This window comes from Chelonus insularis, unplaced genomic scaffold (genome assembly GCF_013357705.1).
Source record: "Chelonus insularis isolate UGA/USDA-ARS -01 unplaced genomic scaffold, ASM1335770v1 contig_399_pilon, whole genome shotgun sequence".
NCBI classification, from domain to species: Eukaryota; Metazoa; Arthropoda; class Insecta; order Hymenoptera; family Braconidae; genus Chelonus; species Chelonus insularis.
In genome coordinates this window covers 2,315,712-2,341,756 of record NW_023276554.1, presented here as the reverse complement: position 1 = coordinate 2,341,756, position 26,045 = coordinate 2,315,712, and the positions used below count along the sequence as shown (strand labels likewise).

General features: G+C 28.8%; 1 protein-coding gene across 13 annotated transcripts in view; it reads right to left on the bottom strand.

The window, feature by feature from the left end:
• The window catches only part of LOC118068102 (homeotic protein spalt-major-like), a 75,167-nt gene extending 49,683 nt beyond the window's left edge, over positions 1-25,484 (bottom strand). For 11 of the 13 annotated variants that reach the window (XM_035085282.1, XM_035085284.1, XM_035085286.1 and 8 more), the window contains exons 1-2: positions 24,594-25,484; positions 17,824-19,619 (exon numbers count right to left, since the gene is read on the bottom strand). In XM_035085282.1, the coding sequence (XP_034941173.1) occupies positions 17,824-18,009 (186 nt within the window). In that variant the 5' untranslated portion in view covers positions 18,010-19,619; positions 24,594-25,484. The remainder of the gene's footprint in view (positions 1-17,823; positions 19,620-24,593) is intronic. The other 2 variants (XM_035085289.1, XM_035085290.1) reach the window with 1 other exon arrangement.
• Positions 25,485-26,045: the final 561 nt, after the last annotated feature.

Sequence of the window (26,045 nt, the reverse complement as noted above, 5' to 3'; positions counted from 1 at the left end):
TCATAAAAAAGTAACTCTAGAATTTTAAATGAGATCAGAAAAAAGTTGCTTGTAAAAACATGACAAGGAAAAATGAACTGACATAAACATGTTAACTTTTGAGGTTAAGAAATGGCGATGAAAACTTAGAAACAATTATTAAGTGAAATTATAAATGAAATAATGAGTTTTATTTATTATTGTAGTAGACTCTAATCTTGACAATAAAATGTCTCAGGAAGCTCAATTAATTTCATTAAAATTGGCGACTCATGTACAATAGAACGATAAAGGGATGAGAGTTACGTGACTCAATACTCTTATCATGGATCTTCTGTACACACAATTCACCCTTCTCTTATAACTCTCTATCAACTAAAAGAGTAGACAACAGTACTTGAAAAAAACACCCATGAATTAATTACATGGAACCGATGAATAAATGATAAATAATATTACTGTGAATATCCCCCTAAATTGTAAGCTTCAATAATTATTACTCATACCAACATAAAAAAGCGGACTTTTTGGCATTATTTAGTATTTTGTGAATTATATTTATTGATTTACTAAACAAACTCATTTTTAGTACTTTCTTGAGATATAAATATTAATAATATAACTATTTCAAGTAGCATCTTTATTTTATTTGATTATTCACAATATAATCTCCTTGTGGGAAAAACCCAAGTCTATAATTTTGAGTAAAGACGCCGCAAAATTTTTACCGAACCAAGAGACTCTTCCTCTTTCTTTTCTTTTTTACTCACTTGCTTACTTGCTCACTCATTCGCTTTTTCTTTCTTAGTGCACTTGGTAAGATTAAAACTGCTCAGTGAGATGACTTTGTGAAAAATAAATTAGCCTCTTCGTTTTATTCTTGTTTGCAAAACTTGGAGGCTTCAGTTAACTGAAATTAGACGGCATTAAAAAAATTTTTTTTCGTACACTAGGTGGTCTTTTAATGGGCATATAAATAAAGAAAAGCTTCAATTAAAGTTTGATCAAGTTGTAAGACAATGTTTACAATCTACTGGATCAAATTTTGAAAACTAATATAAATATTCAAATAATTATGAAATAACTAAGACACACGTTTCAAGGTCCTTGGAATCAAGTGATGTGGTTTTTAACAGGACCTTTGTGAGTCCACATGTATGTGTGTGTTTGTTATCAATTTTAGTCTTATGTATCTCGAGAACAAATAATGTTATTGACATAGAACCAGTTTCATTAAATACATAATTATATTAGGTTGTCCAAACATAAATCCGTCATTCAAAAAAAAAATTTTTCCTTCTTGTATTTAATTCAAATTGATAATTATGTCTCACTAATATATTCACCATTGTTATCAATAGTTTGCTGTTAACAACTGCAAGCTTGCTGTTTCTATATAGCCGTAGTGTAGATGTTTCCAGAACATTTTTACAATTTCTTGAAAGTTTGACCGAGATGTCGGATTTAGACGTAGGTCACGGCATAAATCTTGTCGTACTGCACTTGAGCATAACGCATCATCAATTTGTTTCCTTTATAACTCTTTTTGTATAATCCAAGTTAAAAAATATCAACTGTTAGCTATTGACACAATTTAATAAACAAAATTTATTCATTTGTTTTTTCAACATTTTGTTACTTTCCACTGGGAAGTTAGTCGTGTGTGGACTTTCGGGGTCGTACTTAGACCAGATTTTTTCAATTATAATATTCAACTAAAAAATAATGAGGTAATATTAAAACATATTATGATCTAAATAGCTATTCCACTGTAGAAATGTATGCATATATTAAAAAAATATAAATATCTTTGCTATGTAATTTAAAAAATTATTTACATTGTTAAAAGAAGAATTCTTGTTGAAAAAAAAAAGTTTGTGTCAGAAGCATACCTAGATAGTTTAGTGACATGTTCAGAAAAGCGACTCAGAAAGGAATCTAATAGACAGAGAAAATAGAAATTGGTGACAAGCGTCAAGTGCAGTTTAGTTACCTATCAATGTTTGTCTCAAGGGAAGATAGGAGAATAACATGATGAGAAGCTAATTCAAAAGCTTTCGATGTCGGAGTTTGCAATCAACTTACAGTAGACTAATAGCTAGCAGGAATATTTGTGGTGCAACTGGTATTTTATACGGTCCAGTTGTCATGTTCAGAAGGATCTACTAATAGAGTAGCTTGATTGCGATTACCTTTTACCTCGAAATCACAAACTCATGAAAGTGTGATTGATCTACGTCTTAACTCCACAAGAACATTACGAGAAATTGATTATAAATTGTCTTCAAGAAATATCTATAATCTCACACCTAAAAACTCTAGCTTAAGCTTGTAGAAATAATTTAATGGAAATTTTACAAGAAATCATTGTAATTCTTCTTTATGAACAATTACTTCTAATCATTCCAGTGAATCGGTGTAAAATCTACAATTCCTTTCTCTCCATGGAGAAATACATGTTACTGTGGAAACCAAAACTGAGACGAAAAGCCAGTGACACGTGTATATTAGTAATATTGTACAGTGATGGTTGGTTATATACCCTAAGGCTAATACAACGAGAGAGCAGCAAACACATTAAACAATACCTTATCGAGTATCATCATTAATGGTAAGAGAAGAGTAGGATGTAGACCGCGGTGAAAGCAAGAGCACTCGGTATATTCGGCAAGCTAAGTAAATGTACGCAAGCAGTCCTATCGTACAACCAGTTACCATTGTACCGTCCCTCGGAGGTTAGATAGGCAGTAAAGTCGGCAATACGATAGATTGTGGTACCCTGATCAAATTGAGTCTACCAAGAGTTCATAGTATTGAGGCAAACCGCGACTATATGAATGCTATGATGCTTTTGAGTTCTCCATCAATCCATACATACAAGTACGTATATATATATATATACATCTTTCCACCTCTTTACTTCCCATCATCGAAACCATTCACCAACTATCACTCTTCTGCTCTAGGCTAAATCAACCAACTTTAGAGGTACTAAAACCAATGCTTCTACAATTTAGTAGGTAGTATGCGACGCACGTTGCTTGTGAAACAGACAGTTTAGTTTGTTTGCCAGCTCATCTCTCCTATAGTTGTAGTACATTCTCGAAGAGTTGCCCAGCACAGCAGAAAAGCCTTAAGGCCATCAAGTAAATCGATGAATTTATAACAAGAACAAAAAAAAAATATGACATCGTCTTGATTACGAAAAAATATCTTTATCGGTCAGTTTAGTTTATGTAATATAATAGTTTAATGTTTTTTTATCACTTTAATAAATATAATTAATAATAATGGTAATTAGTAAAACAAAAAATTAGTTGGATCAACTAAAATTCAAAGCTAACTAAAAAATTTAGTTAATATAATAAGAAATAAGAATAAATTTTTTATTAATAATAGAATTTAATTATTATAATATTGATATAATTATTTCTTGTAAATGGATATGCGTGTAATAAAATTATAATTAATTCAAATAAGATTTTTAAATAGATAATATGACATTTTAATTATAAATAATAATGTTATAATATAATAAATAATATAGTGCATAATTTTTTTTAGAATTTATAATGAATAAAATATGTGAATCCAACCAATTATGTCATTTAGTCAACAAAAATGTAAATACATTAAAACAAATATTTAATTCGAACAATTTGTTACATTTAATTGAATCTATAAATTATTTAGTTGAGTTAATTATTTTTTTTAACCACATTTTGTTGTTAAATCAACTAATCGTTTTTTTATTATTCGAATTGAATTTTAGTTCAGTTGATTAAATTTCTTCAACTACAAAACTTAGTTGGAAACACTCAATCTTTTTGTTTAGTCTTATAAGATTATAATAATATAATTGAAATAACTTAAATGGAAGAATAGTTACAAGTATAAACTGATGATGATAACACATCTTTCGATAACACTGTCTTGACTACACTAAACCTTTCGCTCATCTATCGAGGGAGTTGAGAGTGGTTGGCTCTTACTTAAAGTGCTAATGAGTGTCGCCTCGTAAGCCAATTAATACTCTAGCTCATACAACTCGCTTTGTCGAAGCGACAGACTGATACAAAGCTACCGACCTGAGAGACTACATGACCAGAATACCCCCCATGAATTAGGTATGCCAACCACGCCTGACCACTATATACTAGCACACTACTATATAGTTGGCAGCATCATCAACTTAATACCGCTAATACTACCAATGTCTTTTTCTTGTGTCTTTCAAGTCTTTTGCCACTTTGTTGAGTTAACTTGAATCTTTTCAAGTGAGAGAAAACGAAAAAGAAAGTAATTCACTCTCTCATACTCTCTTCTCACCCTTGGTGGTTGAAGCTCTTGGATACTTAGCAAGTTGTACTTCAAGTACTCGTAGGGTGTTACTTCTTACTTAGAAACGTCAACGACTTATGACGCGTACGTGACGAAATTGTTGAAACTAAAGAGACTCCAAGTAACCTTCAACTATTATTTTATTTTCGACTATGCCTTGTTTATCTCTTCATGTTCGTTTTATTTCTCCTTTGAACATTTTTTCCCAATTTCCTACACTCATCTTCTTTTTTTATATCTTAACCCATTAAGGGCCATAGATAACACAGCATAAATGTCGCTTAACTAATTGTTAGAATCATGGCTAAACAAAATGGTTGAAGTATTTCTTAATTTTTTATTAAATTGTTGTTTGCAAAATCATGGAGAAATCACGAGTCACAATATTTTTTCTTAATTTTCTAATATGCATAAAAAAATGGTTAAAAATGCACTTCTTTGGGGGTTTTTCCACCTTTCCTACAAAAACAGCACAGGCTAACGATGAAAAAACTTTGTTAATAACTGTAGTTAATTACTGTGTAATTTGGTATACTTATTCTGTAAAAATAATGAAAAAGTTGTATCACTCACCAATTTTTCACATTTAAATATTAAAGAAAATTAATTTACATGAATTTTCAGCTATGTAGAAAACGTTACACAGAGAAGAAAGAGAAGATCTAAAAAAATAAGCATCAAATACTCAGTAATTTTAGTAACCTAATATTCTTGCATGCGATAATTGTAACCTAATAAAAAAATTATTTCGTAATTTTTATTTATCAAATTTTTTCCTATTTTTTTAAATGGATAATTGATGTTATATTGTAAGAGAATTGTGGCTAATTAAAAAAAATGATATCGAATTCGATTTCAGCGTCCAAAAATGCATACAATTTAGGTGCATTGGATTAAAAAATTCTCACAAACATTTCTTTTGTTGGCCTGTGTGGTTATTCCATGATCCTTAATGGCTTAATGTCAATCAATTCTTAATAACAAAAATGATCATTTTGACTGATAATAAAAGATTAAAAAAAAAATAAAACATCATCAAGGAAATGATTTAGTATTTATAAAGCATGTAAAGGCATTGTAATACATACATATTGGTAAGATAAAAGAAGAAATAAGAAAAAACGTAGAAAAAAAGCAAGTAGCAAAGTATAGTAAAAGCAGATGGGAATTTCGAGACCAGTAAGACAAATGAAATGACGAAAATCTTTCGTAATACAACCACGTAGCCACCGTTTGTCGATGGTACCGCAATAATTCTTTATTGCTTTTCCAACATCTAACCTGACCTTAACTTAACTAACGGAGACGTTCCTCAATTCTTTCTCTCTTCCATTTCTTCGACTATCAATTCTCTTCTTCGTTTTCGTTATAAACGTCTGCATCTCTTCAACACTAAAACATCTCACGTCCTAGCATTATTTCAGCCCGAGTAGACTATCCAACGTCCACTCTTTTACTTTAGTAGATCACAAAAAGTTTGCCGATTCAAAAAGTTACGCTTGAATCATCAGATTTGATTCATTAAAACGTAATTCGTTGTGAAAGATAACCTTTTTATTTTTTATAAATATATTTTATCCTTTCTAATGTAAGTAATGTGATAATGAATCTTTTAATTTATGTAAATTTAAAGAATGCATTGAAATGTTTGAAGTTAAATAAATTGGATAATTTTCAATGTAAAGTTTAGTCATTGATACATCAAAGAGCTCATATTAGAACTAACTGTTGACTCAGTAATGAATCTTTGATCCATAACCGGTATAGAGGAATACAAGGATATCAAGAGAGCTTGAGTACTAGATAGGATATGGCAATTCGCATACTGAAACCAAAGCAAATGCATTAACCCTCCTTCGGGATTGTAGAGAAGTCGACAGTCCATATGTTTGATCAGGAGACGTTACTGACAATTTGTGCCGTATTAAATAACATTTACTCAAGTTTGGTCCAAATTATTCAAGGACTCAAAGTCTCTTGGGTTATTCATCAAATCAATGACAACAATACAATGATTTTTAACATCTCACTATCAAAAGTTCATTATGTTGCCGAATAATTGGATGTCTCCACCAATGTAGTCCAATTAACCCAACAGAGTTTACTTCATTTATGGACACATTTTTAGTGGTACAAGCAATTCTCAATTTTCCAACGGGAAAATATTCCTTATAATACACTGAAAAAATGGGCCCAAGACCGAAAATGAGATCTTTTTTCCTTCTATGTTTTTAAGCACTTTTGTGTTCTCATGTATCTGAGCGAGACAGCATTATACATGATACCATGCGTTAGAAAAGGACACACATAGTAAAGCGTGAGGTAATGTGTTTTCAATGTATTAACTATATTTTCTTTATTTTATTGGCTTTTTTTTATGTCTTAAGATAGTTTGGGATAGTTGAAAACCCTTTTCTTTTAAATGATTTTAAATTGAAGCTTTTCTTTTATTCATCATCATTGGCTATTGCATTAATGCATACTCGAGCTATTATTTCATTATTATTATTATTATTTTGTGTTTTATATATGTGTTTGTAGATGAAAAATAATGTGAATTATAATCAAGAGATAGAAGAGTGACATAGCGTTAATGATACGACAGTGAGATACATAGCAACAACCCCTATTTTCGATTTACAATTACAGTGCATTTTCCTGGTAAATAGAATGCTGAGCTCGCGCTTGTTAGTTCGTGCGTTACGCGATTTTCCTAACAAAGACTGTATGACAGACAAGATTGCATAATAGGATTGAGCGTCAAGATTTATTGTACAAAAATAAAATAATTCTGAACTTTCGATTTTCTACACGACGTAGACATACGTAATGATGTATGTATTGACATTGAAAAGTCAATTGTTAAAATATTTACTGATTCAATATTCAAATATTTTTTTAGAGTTTGTGTATTAAAATAAATTTATTGCAAGTATGATGGATGGTCTAAAGATGTCTAGAAAAATATTAACCAGATAAGCCATACATTATGTGTTAAGAAATTCCTGTTTTACTTCAAATGTTTACTAAATCATAACACGTTAGTAATAAAGTGAAGGACATAGGATAGATTTAATCCTTTAAACATTTGCAGACCAAACATGGCATTAAAATTTAAATTTGTTGTAAACAATTAATAATGGTTTTAATTGATTGAATTATAATAACTATGATTATATTCGATAAATATTTATAAAATGTTGTCATAAATAACTTGATGTCCTCAAATAATTATATATTATTTAAACAACAATAGCAATTTATTATGAACAAAAAAAATTATTTGTAGTCAGTTTTATGAAGATTTTCTTTGTCAACATAAATAAATAAAATTTATAGCAATTAATAATTTATATTTGTAAAAAAATGACAAGATAATAATTGCATGATTCGAAATGTATTAAATATAAAAATATCCATCAATAATGTGATTAAAAGGGTTTTTCATTAATGAGTGAAGCGCTAATTTTATCATAAATTTACCACCATATTATAGATGAGTAATTTTGATTGATGTTTATAAAATAAGATTGAAAAAATCAATAACAATAAAACTAAAAAATGTATTTTTTTAATATAATTATCTGTAAAGTGGACTCTCGGGGAAAGTGATCGATCAATATTAATTCAACGACCGACTTATTTGCGTAAAGCAGGGAATTCAATCAAGCGCTCCATTGACTCGCAGACATAAAGAAAATGAGAATGACTTAAAATGTAGAATAGAAACAGATAATCGAAATATGCTTTTCTAAAAAAAAAAAAAAATAATTAAACAAAGAAAGTAATCTCTAATATTTTCATACCAGACAAAATATATTTACGATCATTTCTAGGTACAATAAAAATATTTTTTAAATACTTTTTTGCTATAAATATATTTTATAATAATTACTGATATAAAAATTGTTCAAAAATCCTAAATATAAAAATCTCATTACAGTAATTTTAGGTTGATCATGATGATAAGCAGTGCTGTCAACCTAGAAAAACAACATTCTGATTACACTGCGAACTAGAACACGTTTCCACAATATCTTTTCATTTACACAAGTGAATATTTTACATTTAATTCTCATTTCAATTGAAATTTAGATTGTTTTTTTAAAAAATAAATCTAAAAAACACACATAGATGAAATTGCAACAAAATTAATAGAGTTAATGAAGTTTTTTAACAAATTTTCTCGATCGAAAATGACTCGGTCATCATGTCACGGACATAATTACAAAGCTATTGAATACTTGTAACCGGAAACTTCACCTCTATTAACCGATCAAGCATAACGAACTATTTTTATGCTTCACTAGACCTATTAAAATTTACTCCATACATCTGCATACTTTATTGTTGTTTGTATTATTCTTTTGATAAGAGAGTATGAATGGCATAACAATTATCATGATAAGGATAATCATGACAATGAATTTAATAAGAAATAATATTTTTAAGATTGTTTAATATTCTTTATAATGAGATCTTTTTAACTGTGGGTCAATTGTGCAAATTTTTTATAAATCATCCATTTCCGGTAAAATTAAACAAGGACAGTCATATACTTTTGCTTAACTTTGAGTAATTATATCTCCTAAACGAAGTGGTAGAAAAATCTCTCTTTTTTCTCTCAAGTCATGGAGGTATGGTCTTTTAAAAAAAATTTTAAAAAAAGGTAGTCAACTGTGAATTTTGTCAATGCCAAACTACCTCAATGTTTTTTAATTGAAAAAAAACCAACATCATCACAAAAAGAAAAAAATTCACAAATATTTTTCATTTTGATTTATTTTGAAAAAATTCTTTTAATGACTAAAATTACCTCATTGAAATTAAATAACAAAAACATTATTGTGTAATGCCAAAATCCCTCAATAGATCTAAAAATAAATATCTTATGACATTTAAAAATAAAGACATAAAAAGGATTGTTTATTTTCATTTTTAACTCGAATAATTTTGTCATCAATACAATTGTTGATGATTGTATTTTGTTTATGTGATTGTTATTAAAAAATTTACATCCACAAGGTTTTGAACTTTATGTTAATATACTATTTATGCACATTTGAATGGTTGAGAATTGTTTTTTTTTTCGTCCGTACATTTTATAATACTTTGTGAACGGTTTGATTCAGGAAACACAACTCAATGTTCACGAATCAAATTCCCGAACGCGAATGAAGGCCAATACTTAAACGTGATTCGATATTGGAAATAAAAATTCCGAGAAAATAGTGACAGTCATCATTGCTACAGACCCGGGTTTCCATTTCTGGATCGATACCCTATTTCCTGGCTATACTCTGGACCTCTATCGATTAACTGCTTCAAAAGATGACATTGTAGAACGATTCCTATTTCCCACTACATTATACGATGACAATCATCACATCATGTCAATCTGTATGAATGAATTCATTCCATTGAAATCCCTAATTACTAATTACACCAGAATAAAAATTATCTAATATTATAATACATAATATTCTCATAATAATTATATTGTTACAGATGATGATTGACGAAATATTCATTTCATCTCTTGTTTCATTTAATTAAATGTAGGGATTTGAGTGTTACACTTTTGGAAAATTCAAAAGTACAATCAGAAAAAATATTGATAAAGTTTTTGAAACTATAACGCCATCAGCATGGGAGAACTGGCAGGTGAAACGCTAGTAGCAGAAGAGCGACAAGTTAGAGAGGATGAAGTCAGCTGACAGACAAACCTACTCGGAGTAGAAATATAGACAGAAGAGGAGATGGTACAGGAGATGATGAAGGGGAACTGTTAATGGAAACCTATTGTTCACTAATCAAATCATTCGCCTACCACATGTAGTGCCAAAGAACAGTAAGAGATGCAGCTACATTGAAAAAGAAAGAAATAGCCAAATGTATTAGAATGAATATAAATGAACAGTAATGTATTAAATATATGTTTAAATAAAATAATAAAGATTGGTAATGAATTATAAAAAGAGTAGATTCGAGTTATTTTTAATAATAAAAATTTCCGTTAGAATAAAACGGTTCTAAGTATTATTATATATTTATACATTAACTCATAATTAATCATTATGTTGTTAATTAAATTCAATTAATTCTTTTTCGTTATTTTCTTCGTAAAATAATGGTTTGAGAAGAGATATCTAAGGAAGTTGTTGCATTAAGCAAAATTAAAGATTAATTTGTAAAGTTCTTAAAAGCGATAGATAAAAATTGGAAGAAATTTAATTATTAGCAATAAATTTTATGCTTTAGTTTGTTGGAATATATGTAAAATGAATTAATTTTTATTTTATTTATATCGAAATTGATTTAATATTATTTGTCTTATATTTATGGGAAGACTCAATTTACATGAGTTTATTTATTTATTAAACATTTTATGGTGGTAATGAGGTTTACTAGATGGCGTTGAAAATATTTTTTGTTCAGATAAAAGATGAGGTAAATATTAAATTAGGTTGAAATGAAAGAAACGTTCGAAATCTCGAATAAATAAAATCAAATTTAGCATTTAAAAAAAAATACAAATAAATTAAAGAATTCTTCTTTATCAACTACAATATACATGTATTGTTGTATCATGTTACTGTACATAAATAATTAGAAGGGAATAATTGTAATTATTAAATTGATTAATAAAGCACAGTTCTTGGAATCTGTCTCAGTCATAACGCAAATAGCAAAAAAAAATATTCACAAGTCTGGCGTCGACGAGACTCGTAGACCTTGCGGCGCCGTAAAGTACAACGCGCAAACGTTGTGTGATCACGAAGTACTACAGTATAAAAGTGAGTAACATATTATTGGAACAATTCCCCTAAGTACGTCAGACTGACGCCAGTGGCCAACAAGCATACAATGGCAGCAGAAGATCAGAATTACGTGGTATACGCATAAATTGATATTATTTTTTCTACATGTGCGTGGGTTTCAATTATTTGACGTAACTATATATATACATAGAAAATTTACTGGTTATTACTCACTATACTTGCGATATTATGCTTGACTTAGTCATATTTAATCAGTCTCCTTACACTGATTCCAAGCCTACTATTGATTATCACGTAATTATTTTACAAATGCACAATGGAGATAGAACTCTTGATGGAAACTCTAAAATACAGTCATGAATAATTTTCAGACTTTAAAGGTACTTGGAAAAAATGTAGAAAGCAGAGAAAAATGATAAAAAATTCCTGGTTTTAAATGATTTTAGATACATATCTCTAAAAACCACTGGACTCACGACTATTTTTGCATCTATTGTATTTTTTATAGTTATGATTATACTTTAAACTGACTCTATTTTTGCAATAATATTCCACTGCAAATCCCAGTATTTGAAACTAAACATTTAAAGTGTTTACAATGTTTAACGCCATAAATAAACCATAGTTATTTTTTAGACGAATTTTAAATGTATACCAACATGCTATAATTTATTTATGGCATTTAACATTGTAAGCACTTTAAATGTTTTATTACTAAACACTTGAATTTAATATATTATCTTAAGACGTGTAGCAAATTCTATTTTCGTGAAAACAATTAGATTTACTTTGAACAGTGTAGATAGCATAAATATAATAAATATAATTGTGATAATAGTTGTGTATTAAAACTAAAATTTTCTTCAAATTTCAAATGCAACATAACAGCATGAAACAATAGAATGTGATAAATATAAAAAAAAAAAGAATCTATAAAAACTGCACAGCAGCCATACTTGAAATCTTGAAGGTCGAAGACTCAAGAGTTAACCGGTTTTAACACAGACTTAATCTTGCGCATTCATTATTATTCTGATTTTCATGTATTACTTTTAAATATTCTCAGTAATATTATTAACTGTGTTTAAATATTTCCCACAATTGATTACACTTAATGACTTATAATTTTAAAGTACATAAGTGTTAAAAAAATAATATTAAGCATCCTAATAACACATTTTAATTTTACTAAACATGATTATTTTTTTATTGTTATATTTTTAATTTTAATATGTATGTGTTTTATTCAAGTAGAACAATCTAAAATTTATTTTCTTTTGTTACAATAAAATTTTGATTATCACTGAATTAGTAGTTGAGACCTATACATGAACAACTATAAATGGAGAGTAATTGGAAATATGATGAAGTAATTATGACCTCATAAACGTGGGCGATATGTGTGTAAGTATAAGTTTGTCTGCTTCATCATCAATATATTCGTAAGTAAAAAATAAAGGACAATGACCTTATTCGTAATATTATTATTATGGACTAATGCACTATATAATAAATTAATTTCAATTCTTTTCTTGGATAATTATAAACAAATTGTTATTAATACTCGTAAATTCAAGTTTATGAAATTGATTTTATTTGATTAGAAAAAAAAGATTTTTTCTATTATATTTATCAGATTCTAAAAAAAAATCGAAGAAGCATATAATTCATTGTGAAATAACGAACACGAAAAAAAAAAAAATGGTAAAAATAGTGAGAAGACAATAAAAAAAAATTGAGAAAAATATAAGGGACATATCTAACGACAATGCAAGCATAGTTTCCTAGAACAATGCTCTCATTATACTGAAATAGATGTACCACCACATAGAAGATACTCCACTATCCAACATGATGTGTGCAATAGTGCTAAGCAGTATTCATGTATCTTCCATTTTTTTTTTTCGTTTATTTTGAAATATTCAAATAAAAACTTAGTGTCGATTTTAGCGATAAAAATGATATATTTTTCAGATATTATCGACTTGAAATTTTTCTCGAAGCTGCTTTGTTAATTGTAGTCCAACTACTTAGCTCGTTTAATTTTAGTTTTTTGTTCATTATTTCAAATATATCATTTTTCTATAAATGTCAAAATTAATCGAGCATAAAAAAGTAAAAAAAGAACAATTTTTTGAAGTGTAAAATAAATGTATATCTCCATTTACATGATGATTGACAAACGACAGAATTTGTTGAAAGAAACTACGCAACATAAATGGTGTCTCAATTAGGTATAGGGAATCGCAGATATAACCTAAAAAAAAGTAGTATTTAATTTTTTTTTATGCTATTCAATAAATTATTATAAGCGAAATTTTATAAATTCGAAAAAATGTTAAAAAAAAGGTTACATAGAATTTTTTTTGGAATATTAAAACATGTGAATGTTTTAGTGATATGAATCATTAAACAGAGACAGATATATTACCGACTTTTGAGATATATTTACTAATCTGACCAATGCATGTAAAAGTGTACTTGTCTGTAATCTAAAAACCACAAAAGATTGAATTACAAAAATTTTTTTGCGGGTGTGATGTTTATTTTATTCCTTTTGATCTTAGTAAAATTTTAGTCTTTAACATAACAATATAAGAAAGCGATCTTATTCTTTTACACACACATATAAATGTATATTATCCGCTTCTCCACACTATCCAGATAAAAATACCAATCTCAAGTAAGCCGATTCTCAAGTAACTCGATCGTTACTTTAAATCTCTTATTTCACAGTGTATGTAAAGATATCAATAAAATAAATGACATAATATTTTGTTTTATGGAATAAAATTGACTATTAACAGCAGTTGATTGTTAATTTAAATTAAAATCATTGTAATATCGCAACTGGAACATCAATCAATAATGTACTTGTCCAATGCAGAGAAAAAATTGGAAAAAAATGTAACAAAAACTGCAGTATCCTAATTCAAATGTAAAATTGATAACTACCATGAAAACGAAATAACTCAAACACAGTCTTTAAAAAGAAAAATGTAACTTTATAGTGTCGTGGTTGAGTGGTGTAACAACGTGTGGACTCTGATATGCAAATGTCGACGACCATGGTTGAATTTTATCCGAGTAATCTGCCGGGTATAATTTGAAAATTCAAGTGAGTCCCTGACGTGTAACGTGCCTGTTGTAGTGGTAAAAGAGAAAGGATTGCACAGAAGAGAATGCGGTAATTAATGCATTGTTAATCTACTATCTCTTGCTGCACAAAGTATGCCAACATGTGAGTAAGAGAAATAGAATGAACAAGAAAACTGATTAAAGATAGTTAGAGTTAATTTGATAAATCACATTTAAATTTTCGACAACATTAATAGTCAAATATTACTGTTCTCATTTTTATTATTTTAAAAATATCAAATATTAAAAATTTTCACTGCAAATCGTAGTGTTTTATTTCAATACACTTGAAGTGATTTAAAATGACGTCACCCATTTGATTATCATTGTATTCACTTTTAATGCATTTAAATGTGTTTCAAAAATGACTTCAATGCTAATTAAATGGGTGTCATTATGTAAAACTATTCAAGTGCGTTGAAATAAAACACTTTTAAATTTAAGATTTACTATCATGCAATAATGTGCAAAAATATCATCAATTTGCTAAACTTTTTTGTTTAAAAGAAAAAATATCTTTTTAAATAAAAAAAAAATAAAAGATGGAGAAAAATAAGTATTTTTGTAATTTTTTTTTGCCAACTTTACAGATGTGAAATACGAAAATAGTGACAGACAAAATAAATAGTGTACATTGCTATTATTAAACCGGGAGAGACTTTTGTATTTTTATTTTGTATTTCATATTATATTACTGGCGGGACAAGATTCTCTCGTAATGACGGAAGTGTCTTTTGACTATAACCTCAGTATTTAAGTGACTAAAACAGTTTTCTAAAAATAAGATTAGTAGTTAATGAACATACATTTGAGAAATTTCTGTTTCTAGATAATATAGATATTTAATAACTTTAAAAATAACGCGTTAAATCATGATAAATAAAATGATTAATTTTTTAATTAAAATCATATCATGTATTGAAATTCAATCCTGAACATCATAATTACCTATTAAAATGTATTTCTTTCTGTGTTATACAGTAAATTTCAATTATAGTTCAATGCACCCCAAAATCAATAATATACAACAGAATATAGGCACATACCATACTGACCATGGAATGCTATTTGCGTGCCTAAATTAACCCCTTACATCTCTCTCGCAATGTGTCACTCGTTCTTGCATTCCTCTTTGTGGTTCCTTATGAAACGTTCTATTACATTGTGACAACTATAACGACTAATGTCATTCAAATATTCATCCAATGTCAATATATTATCTATACGATTTTTATTTTTTATTAAATTTATAATAAAACTGGACTACACATCTATCAACTTTAATAGAACAATAGAAAAAATATTAAAAAAATTTAAACTGGAAATATATTATTATCTACATGAATATGAATTTATTATTTAGATTTATAAATATATAATTGGAATCAAAAGTTGACTGTTTTATTGATAAGAAATATTTTTACTCTTCTAGGTAACATTTTCAATTTGGCCCTATTTTCTATTTACAATTGATTATTATTATTATTTGAATGACATTCGAATTTATTTTTACAAAATTCATAGCTTCGTGCACTAAAAATTTCAAATTTTCAAGTGTTTTATTTTGATGCATTTAAACGTGATTAAAAAATGAATACAATGCTAATTGAATGGGTGACGTCATCTTAAATCACTTCAAGTGTATTGAAATAAAACACTACGATTTGCAGTGTGTACGTTAATTTTTTAATCAAGATTACAAAAATTAGAATTGTAAAAATATTGTAAAAAAAAAAAATGGTGTGAGTTATTAATAAAATTATTTCATGAGTCCTAAACATGGTCTACTTGATTTTCGAGTACTCTATAATACACGACAAATCTAAGTACATTATTATTATTAAAACACTTGGATTTACAGTGTAATAATAAAACAGCTGAAGGGTAGTTCTATAGAAGTAGTGGGGTAGCAGAAGGGTAGTAAGGAAGTAGTGAAGAGGCCCACACATGGCGGTCACATTTCGTTGCTACTCGGACACTTACGTTACATCTAAAAATAGATCAAACTCATAATAAAGAACGAAAGAAATAACCAAATGTAGAAAAATCTACTTTTCGAGTCGTTTTAAAGATTATGACGAAAAAAAAAGGAACGATTTGAGAAAGCCTTGACGTCTTCAACTCATATTTCTATATCTATATCTAGAGTTTCAAACACGAAACCAGAAGACTCCCAGCCTTTATATTATTTCAGTCATAGTAACAGACGCGACAGGTGTAATGGCGTGGCAGCTGTACCCTGTTTTTTTTTATCCACTAGCATAGAAAATTTCTATCACTTTTTCCTCGAGTCAAATTTTTAAATAAAATAAGCATAAAGAATTTTTATTACAATCGAAATGGACGAATTTAAGATATTCCCTAGATAGAAAATGTCTGACTATTTTATCCTAAGCTATCAGAACGATACGATCATTTTAAATTTCTATGTGGATTATTATGTAAGATTAAATTGATTCATTAATTAAAAATAAGTGTAAATAAGGATTTGTAGTATTTATAAAACCTAACTGTTTTATCTAGATTAGATAAGATTTCCTTTCGTTTCAAGCTATCGATCATTCATTCCCTTATTAACCGAAACATTTGAGAACCGAATTAATTAATATTCTAAAGTAATAAAAAATCAAAACCACATTTAGGTGAATAGAACAAGCAAGTGGACTATTTTTAATATAAAAATACTAAAATTATCAAGTTCATGATGTAATTAACTAAATCTAATTTTCAAACTATTCTTCTAAAAAAATATAATAATTCTTTATAATCAATGACCCACTCCAAATTAATTATTAAACGACTTATTTATAGATTTATCGACAAGTACTTCTTATCATTCAATAAAACATTTGAATATCTTTCAAAAGACATCACTATCAATCATGTTATAATTATTATAAAACGATATTATAAATAAACATGAACGTTTGATAAAAAAAAGTAATTTAAAACATTGAAAATTCACCTACCTTAATTACATATTTTATACGACTGACAATTCAACAATTAAGTCATTAAAATAATGTTAAAATCAATATTAAAATAGATCATTTAAATATATTGTTATCTCACACCAAAAAATATAAAAACTTTCTATTTGATCTCTGATGATACGAACGATGCATAAATTACCAGAAAGATTCCATTTTGTTTAAACACATTTACTTGATCATAAATCTTCAAATTTGAAACAAATAATGACTAATTAACCAATAAAATAATTATTGATAATTCATTAATCATAAATAAATTTATTATTTACTATATTTGATTTTTTTCATCTAAATAATGATTTGTATTTTTTTTTTCGTTCATATTTGTAAAAATGGAATAGTATTTACTTTACGTGTCGATAAGAGGCACTTTTTACGATAAGCTGAAGCAGCTTACATACAGGGAATTCCTATCAGCTTATCTCACTTATCTTTCGATCAAGCTTCAAGCTATAGAGTGTGTATATATATATATGTATATAAAAGATGTATTTATGTAAGTAATAAAAAAATAAAAATACACGAATTAAAAAGCATGCAATAAATAACTACATAGGCATTGGATGTTAAAAGAAAAGAATTGGCTTTACCTTGATACTGTCGTAGCAAGCGGTAACCCGTCCATTTTGTACCTCGACGTTGGCTGGTGGATGAGCGAATTTACACTCTGTATCAGGCCTGGTACACTTGTTGCGTTGAAACTCTCGACACACCTCCAATTGTAACCAACGTGAATCTTTACCATTAAGTAAGTTGTTCATGTTGACCATTGCCATCTTCCGTTCGTAGTTGATGAATTTAATTATCTTGACGTTTTTCACTATTTCTCTCTTTTACAACGTCGTCAAATTAACATGCACCAATAATGTTAATATTTATTTGTTTTTGTGTATAATCGAACAATGTTTATATTCTGCTTTTGGCTATAAATATTTTTATTTGCATTGATTGAGTTAAGAATATATATAAGAAATAACGTCGTGTGTTAATGACATAGTATATCTACAGTCGTCCTCACCATTCACTCTTGGCGTATAATAATGATAAAAAAAATAAATATTTTTTATCTGTTGTAGGAATAAATACAGCAAGGATTATTATTAAACGTACGTGTATTTACTCGTCCACACTTTCTTCAACAATTCTTGATTTTTTTTGACTCAATCATCAATCATACTAGATTTATTATCACCATTCGAACTGGCTTTATGATTTTTTCTCGTTAAATATGACAAATGATTTGTGTGTGTATGTGTTTTTCTTATATTTGTTATTTCGTTTTGTCTCGTAATTGCTCGATTCAGTTTTGATTATTATTCTTTACACACTTTAAATATTTATTAAAACAATATTTTTTTTTCTCTCTCTCTCTTGACTCACTTGACTGATAGAATAACTTGATTCGTTAGTAATATTTATTAATATATTCAATCTAAAGTTCCACTTAATAGTAGAATAGTGAGGTATGTTTAATTATCACTCCTCAAAAAATTCATTTACAAAGATTAAATTGGTTAAAGCTGTCCTTTTTGCACACAGTCGATATTTGGTGTTTTACGGTGTTTTATTTCAAAGCACAAAAAAATTCTTTATCTCTTTCTTTTTTCGTCTTATTTTCTCTTTGTAATCACTGTAATTCTCTTTTGTCTTCTAATTAGTATAGGCCATATTAAAACGGAGATCAATGAATAGCATCTGTGACGATGAATAGAAGCGACGTCCCACAGTATAATCTGAATGATTTTTTCAATACCAAAGCCCGGGAAAAGCTTGGAAGCTGAATGGCCGGCGAGTGCACTTCACTAGGCGCGTTTTAGCAACAGCAGGTGTATAGACAGAGAGTATATATATATATCTATGTATATATATATATATAAAGAGACAGAAAGTGAGAAGATTAATTCCCCGTTTTTAACGTGATGAAACCGATTAATTCTCTGTCTATTGATTTTTGCGCAGGCTGTCTTGATGTGTCTCGCTTTTAGTTGCAGGACTGGTGACTGCACTGGAGCTGTATAAAAGGAAAGAGGATGTGCGAATTGGGTTATGATAATGAAAGATAAAAAGCAAGGAATGATGATGGACAAAAAAAGATGGAAGAAGTGAATGCGATGGTAAGTCGTTATAGAGATGAGTCGGAAGGTCGAGTTGGGTTGCAGATGGGGTCAAACAATGTGGCCAGTTTGCGGACGATGGGAGGATGTAAAAAATATAGGAAACAAGAAAAGAAGGAGAGAGAAAGAAAGAGAGATGAAGATAGAGTAAAAGGAATAGAGAGGGATGGGGGGACCAGCGAGTTAGCGTTACGTCCCTTTCTGTTCCTCAGATTTACGTCATTTATTCGGTCCACTCCTGGCACGTGCCGCGGCCGTACTCTGGTACTTTTCTGGAAACATACCAAAAAGCAAAATCTCGCGTTACTGCGGATGCAAAAGCTTACATTCAGGGTGATTGTAGTATTTTTATTTTGCAAAAGGTATTCAAAAGAGGAATAGTTGGAAAAAAACAAGCACGGGAAATTAAAGTTTACTTCGAAAGCGCATCTATCGAGGCAAGCACGCTCGAAAAAAAGCGGGGAGTCTTGATCGATGATATCAATCGACGCCAAACACCATATCGCGTGCGAATTTACTCTAACAGTTCCATTGCACGAATTCTTTCTTTTCTTTCGTGCGATTATGTTACTCTAATGACTCTTTGTTATTATTATTATTATTTTCATCCATTATATTAAGAACACGATATTATTGACTTGTAATCGTATATACGAGTGACTTGTTACTATTCGTAATGACTACCTGACTACCCTAAAAATATATGGAACAGCAATCATCAGAGCTTACATGCTATTTGTTTCATCATTCATTTTGATTTATTCTTCTTTAACCCTTTGATGACGTCAAAAATTGACAATTTTATATATTAATTAACAAACCGATCTATGTAATTCCATTATTTAATAGTTTTTGAATTAATTCTATTATTTACCAGTAGGGGAAGGTGGGCTAAAGTGGAACACCAAGAAAAAACGTAAATAAACAAATTAATCATTATATTTACGAATGTTAATGATTTTTAATGCATTAATAAATTGAAAAATTGATAAACAAAAAGTGTAATAAGTATTTTTAAAGTTATTTTAATAAATTAATAAATTTTCGCGAGCCTTCCACTTTACCCTCCCTTCTCCTATCCCCTACACAGAGAGAAATGTAATATATTTTATAATTTAACATAGTAATTTTTCCTGCATCTACTTTATAAAAAAACACGGTAATTTTTCTAGAAGTTTCTAATAATTTTTATTGAAAATTTCTCTCTGTGTAATGACCATAGAAACACATCGATCCCAAAAAATCTATTATAGTTTTTCGTATTTTGATTTTAAAATGTTAAATATATTGTTTGACCTAAAATTATACTAATCACTTAAAAAAACTAAATACTTATTTTTTTAACAATAAATTATTGATTATTTAGCTATATAGGTTGAATGATTATTTTCTGTTTGTTTATTTGCGAATTACAATAGAAGAATCACTATAAAAGAAGGATTGATATTGAAAGTTGAAAAAAAAAATTATGATGGAAAATATTCGACGAATATTATGATTTGAGAAATACGATATTACTCATCCTCTCAAAGGTCCTGCAATGAAACCGGTTCTATACATATTTATATATTCTTGGATTGAAATCAGAAAAATAGAGACCTCGTTATCGACTATTGATACTAAACTATTGAGTATGCACGTCTACAATATATATATATATACATTTAATTGCAGGATTTAATAAAAAATTTGAACCGGAATTATTGAAGTTTTAATGACTTATTTATGTTATAATATTTAATGGATACTACAAAATAAAATGTGAGGGTCAGTATTTTAAAATATTTATAATACAAAGTATATGATATTTTAGATTAAATAATAATATTAATCATAATCGTTGAATGAAGGGGTTTATAAATCATTTTTATGTATTTAATTTTAATTTTTATTATTAAATAAAAATAAAAAAAGGAACGTAAAGTGTGAAAGATGAATATACACTGAGAAAAAAATTTATTTAATCAATAAAAAAAAATTGGAAAAAAATATTTTATGGAATATAACGAAATTTTGTTTAAAAATTTATTTCAACCTTACGTTGGATCCCATGACTTATATGGCATAACCAATATTATTAAAAAACAGCTCTAAAAAATATGAGAACTAAAAATAAAATATTTATTGATTTATTGGATTTGAATTTTTTTCATTATTTTCTCAGGTGTCTAGATCTTGAGTTGAATCACATATATTTTTTTCAGACTAAAAAAAATTGTAAAGTTAATATTTGGTTTAAAATTGTGATGAGTTTAAATACTAGTGACATTAAATTAATTTTTATTACTTTCTAAGACTCCGTAGATCTTAAAGAAAAAAAAATATTACTTGCTCACATTAAATTTTTTTCTCGCCGTAATAATACCATGTTATTATTTAATGTATTAATGATTTTCTAAATAAAATAATTATAGAAATGATCATAATGGAGTAAAACACTTGAATAAAATATTTAATCAGAAATAAGAAATTATCAACCAGTTGAGACATGAAACAAAAAATTTCCCTTAAAGAAATGAAGAAATTAAAACTTGTTTATCCTTACTCATATATACATAAATATGAAAGATAATGAATATTTTAACTATACATTCATTCATACATTTCGATATGTTACTTAAATAAACTAAATCAGTCTTTAATATTTTATTAACAAGTCTGCCTTTAAATCGTCTGTTAAAAACCTTTAAAATCATTTTTATTCAACTTCAAAAATAAATTCATAGTGATTGATAGAATTCTAAAATAGCCTAATCATAAAAGAAGAAAAAACTCAAAGTCAAATCGATGTATTACAACGAAATATATACACAGATACGGAGAGAGGAAAATATTTGTAGGTTATATCTCCAGGTCAACGGCACCTTTCTTTTCAGCTCCCTTTACAAACTCGCACACGCGTGACCAGCTCTGTCATACGGCTAAAATTAAAACAAGGCACACCCAGCTAATTCCTTATTCAACTTTTAAAAATTGGTATAATGTTGAAAATTAAAATAATCATTATCTCATAACCAAATAACACTAATTACATAACAATATATTAACTAGTAAAATATTAATTTACTCTAAAAAATAAAACATTATTAAATATTTACACTTTAACGCTTTTATATAAATCAGTGTCATTGAAAATAATATATTAAAAGTTCTTTTTAAAATCTTATTGCGTTGTACGAAGAAACGTATCTAACAGAGGCAACATTAATCTGATAGATTTGTAAATTTATTGGTTTTTAACTGTAATAATCGTTCAAGTCTAATCATAAATAAAAGGTAAAAAAAAAATGTAGCCAAAATATGAAGAAAAAAAAAAGATAAATAGGAGAGAATAATAGAGAAAGGATGACATACACCAGGAAAAGAATGCTTTAAGCTCGCGTTACCAACGCGTCCGTTTCTTTGTGCTTTCTCACTCGGTTGCATCCCCGTTTCACTATCTCCCCAACTCTCTTTCTCTCTCTCTCTCTCACTCATACTCTCCCTCTCAAAGTGATATCCTCTCTACTCCATTCGTTTTTCTCTCGAGATCTCTTTCCTATTCGCTTTCTCCCTTTTTTTACTTTTTCTCTTTCACGGTTCTTCCGTCACACGTCGTTTTAATGTAAAGATGCAACTGGTGCTATTTCTCTCTGTTATTCACACGATTCACGATTACATCAATTTTTGTTTTTTGTTATATGTAACACAAATTTTTCGACTCTATATATTAACAGATAGATTGTAAATGTATTGTTACTACTTTATTACTGTAATCTATAAAGTTGAATTTTTTTTTCTTTTCAATATGTATAGTCTACTCCCACACACACACACACACACACACACACACACCTAATAAATCCTTCTACTGAGGATGATTAATTACTTTTGAAAAGACAATACATATTTTAGAATTTATTCAGCAGTGACCCTCATCGACACTGACCAATACATTAAAGCTAGTTACTAGGTCAATTGAATGTTTTAAATGATTCTGTGTAAATTCAAATTAATTGCAAGTTTAAGAAAACTTAATACAAAAATTAAAAATAATAATAATTAATATTCAATATCTCCTAATGTGTTGATTATATTTAAATGTCATTTAATTTTAAAATTTATTTATAATAACAAATAAATGTGACAATAATTAAAAGAGAAATGTTATAAAAAAAAGTGAAAATAAAAGTAGAAAACATATTAAAGTTTGAAAAATGGGAAAAATCATCAAACTCTCAATGACTTCTAATATCTGTGTTAACAAGAAAACGAAAAGCAATAGGGAGTTTGATTGCATAAAAAGAGAGAGAAGGAGCACAGATAAATTCAGAATATTAAAAGGAAACAGAGCATTTAATACTCAAGAATGACGTCATTTTAAGTAACAGAAGACAAGTAATAAACTGCGTATTTCAGAGGTATTAAATTACACTACGGACTAAAAATAAGATAAAAATAAAATAGTGATATAATCAATATTTATGAAATAATGTAAAATAAAATTCAAACAATAAGAAATAATTGTGATTATAGAAGTTTACATAGAACTCAAACGAGACAATGTCTAGCTAACACGTATATCTTGAACCGGAACACGCGGTGATTATCAGTGCTACGATAGCACGACCATGAATCAGGTTTTGTAGTATTAAACATAAACTCCAACTATGTATGTTCTCATTTATAAAATATATACTAAAAAGATATTATTTTATATTTATTATTTAAATAAATAATTCATTTTACTTTGATCATATTATGTATTCAATTTTAAGTACTTTTTGTACTACACATAATATTATTCAATTATTCAAATTTAATAAGTATAAGAAATATAAATGTGAAAATAACTTTAAAATGTGATTAAATTTCATTACAATATATATACATGAAATGGAGTAATATTTTGAATAACATTAAAATGATTATGGAGTTGAAAATAAATTAATGAGAAACTTGAAGTATTTTTCATGTATATATATATATATATATATATATGTATGTGAGAAGAATAAAAGTTCACTAATTTTTAAATGATAATATTGCGTACAATAACAAAACTAGCACTTGTTTATTTTAGTGACATTATATAGTATGTATCTCGAAATGAGTTGATATTATCCGACATTCTGTGGACGTGTGACTCGGGGAAATAGAATATGATTTGAGTTAACTTATATCTCACGCGACTTTCCAACATTCTAATTCCAAGGAACACTTAACATTGATTTGAAATTTGGGTAAAACAATGTCATCACACTTACTTAAACCGTGCCCAAGCGGTGAAATTGACACTGCGACGTGACTACACTCTATCTCACTGAAAACGCCGGCCCAAATGCTCACGTTTGGTGTTTCGTCGTTTCATATCAGCCTTGTACTGGAATTATAGTATCCTTCCTGTTTGGTTTTATGACAATATTGTTGATGATTGATAAATAATGATGATTTCACAAACAATGTTTATTTGACTAATACTTGAATAAAAATGTAAACTTAATGATCACGATTCCAATTGTAATGACTATTTTAAAGTAAAATGTTGAATTATTTTCTCACCAGCGTTTTAACACCACTCGCGACTGAGCGCCAACGATGGGCGCGTTACGACAATCTTTGAACAACGACGCGACCGAGAGGTGACAGGAAGGGGCGGTGGCGGTGATGAGGCTTCAGGGAAGTGGGGGAAACGGGGAACACGGGCAAATTGATGCAGCTTTGCGGCGAAAAGCCTCGATGCGTTTACAAGAGGGTGAAAGGTAAAGAGGCGAGCAATGCTGGTTAGGCGACGGAATTGCGACTGCTCGAACTGGAACAAGTTTCTGGCGCGACGGCGACTGCTCACGACTTGAGCGCCATCCCCCTTCGGTGTTCGATATACCAAATTCAGCTCGATTGTCGGAATTTCATATCCCCACCATTTAAACAACCATGCTTTAGACTCAATGTAGTTATGACTGAATACCCCCACTATACAACTTGATACTATACTGACAGCGCCGCGTCACCTAGTTACCCCTCTGACGTTCGATAAGAGTATTAACGCGCATGCGTAACGCCCCCTTCTTTAACTTCTCTTAACTTCTCCTCTGTCGCTCCTTTTTTGCTTAACAGCCGATAGCCCGTTGCTGCTGGAAAACCGGCAACACGGTTGAACTTCGTAGAACGCACTACACATCGACTGCTGACTATCGCCCTCGCTTGTGGGTGGATTGTCATACGGGGTGCGGCGTGATGAGGAGAACTTACTTGAAGTTGGTAGGGATAACGCTGTGAGGTCGAGGGGAATCGCACCAGTACACTGTACTATACATCGACATAATCTCGTTTCTCCAACTCTAAGAGACACAAAGTCCAAATGAAAGAGAAGAAGAGAACTCAGATGCCAAGGCCCAAAAAATTGATAAAAAACAACTCGAGAAATATTCTTTATACATTGACACCAATGTAATGCGGATGCAATCTCAGATCATTTATTCATTTCTCCTTTTTTACTTCTCCTTTCCTCTTACATTTATTATAATAAAATAATCAAACTTTCTCAACAATAAATACTTGATTCTCCTGTGATAACCTTGACCCCAGAATACCTTTTTCACTTAGATTAAGACGATGATATAATCAATAAGAAACACACATGGTAACAATAATACAATTAACGTGTGATAGTTGATTTATTGGATAGAGGAAGGAACTCGATAATTAAAAAAAAAAAC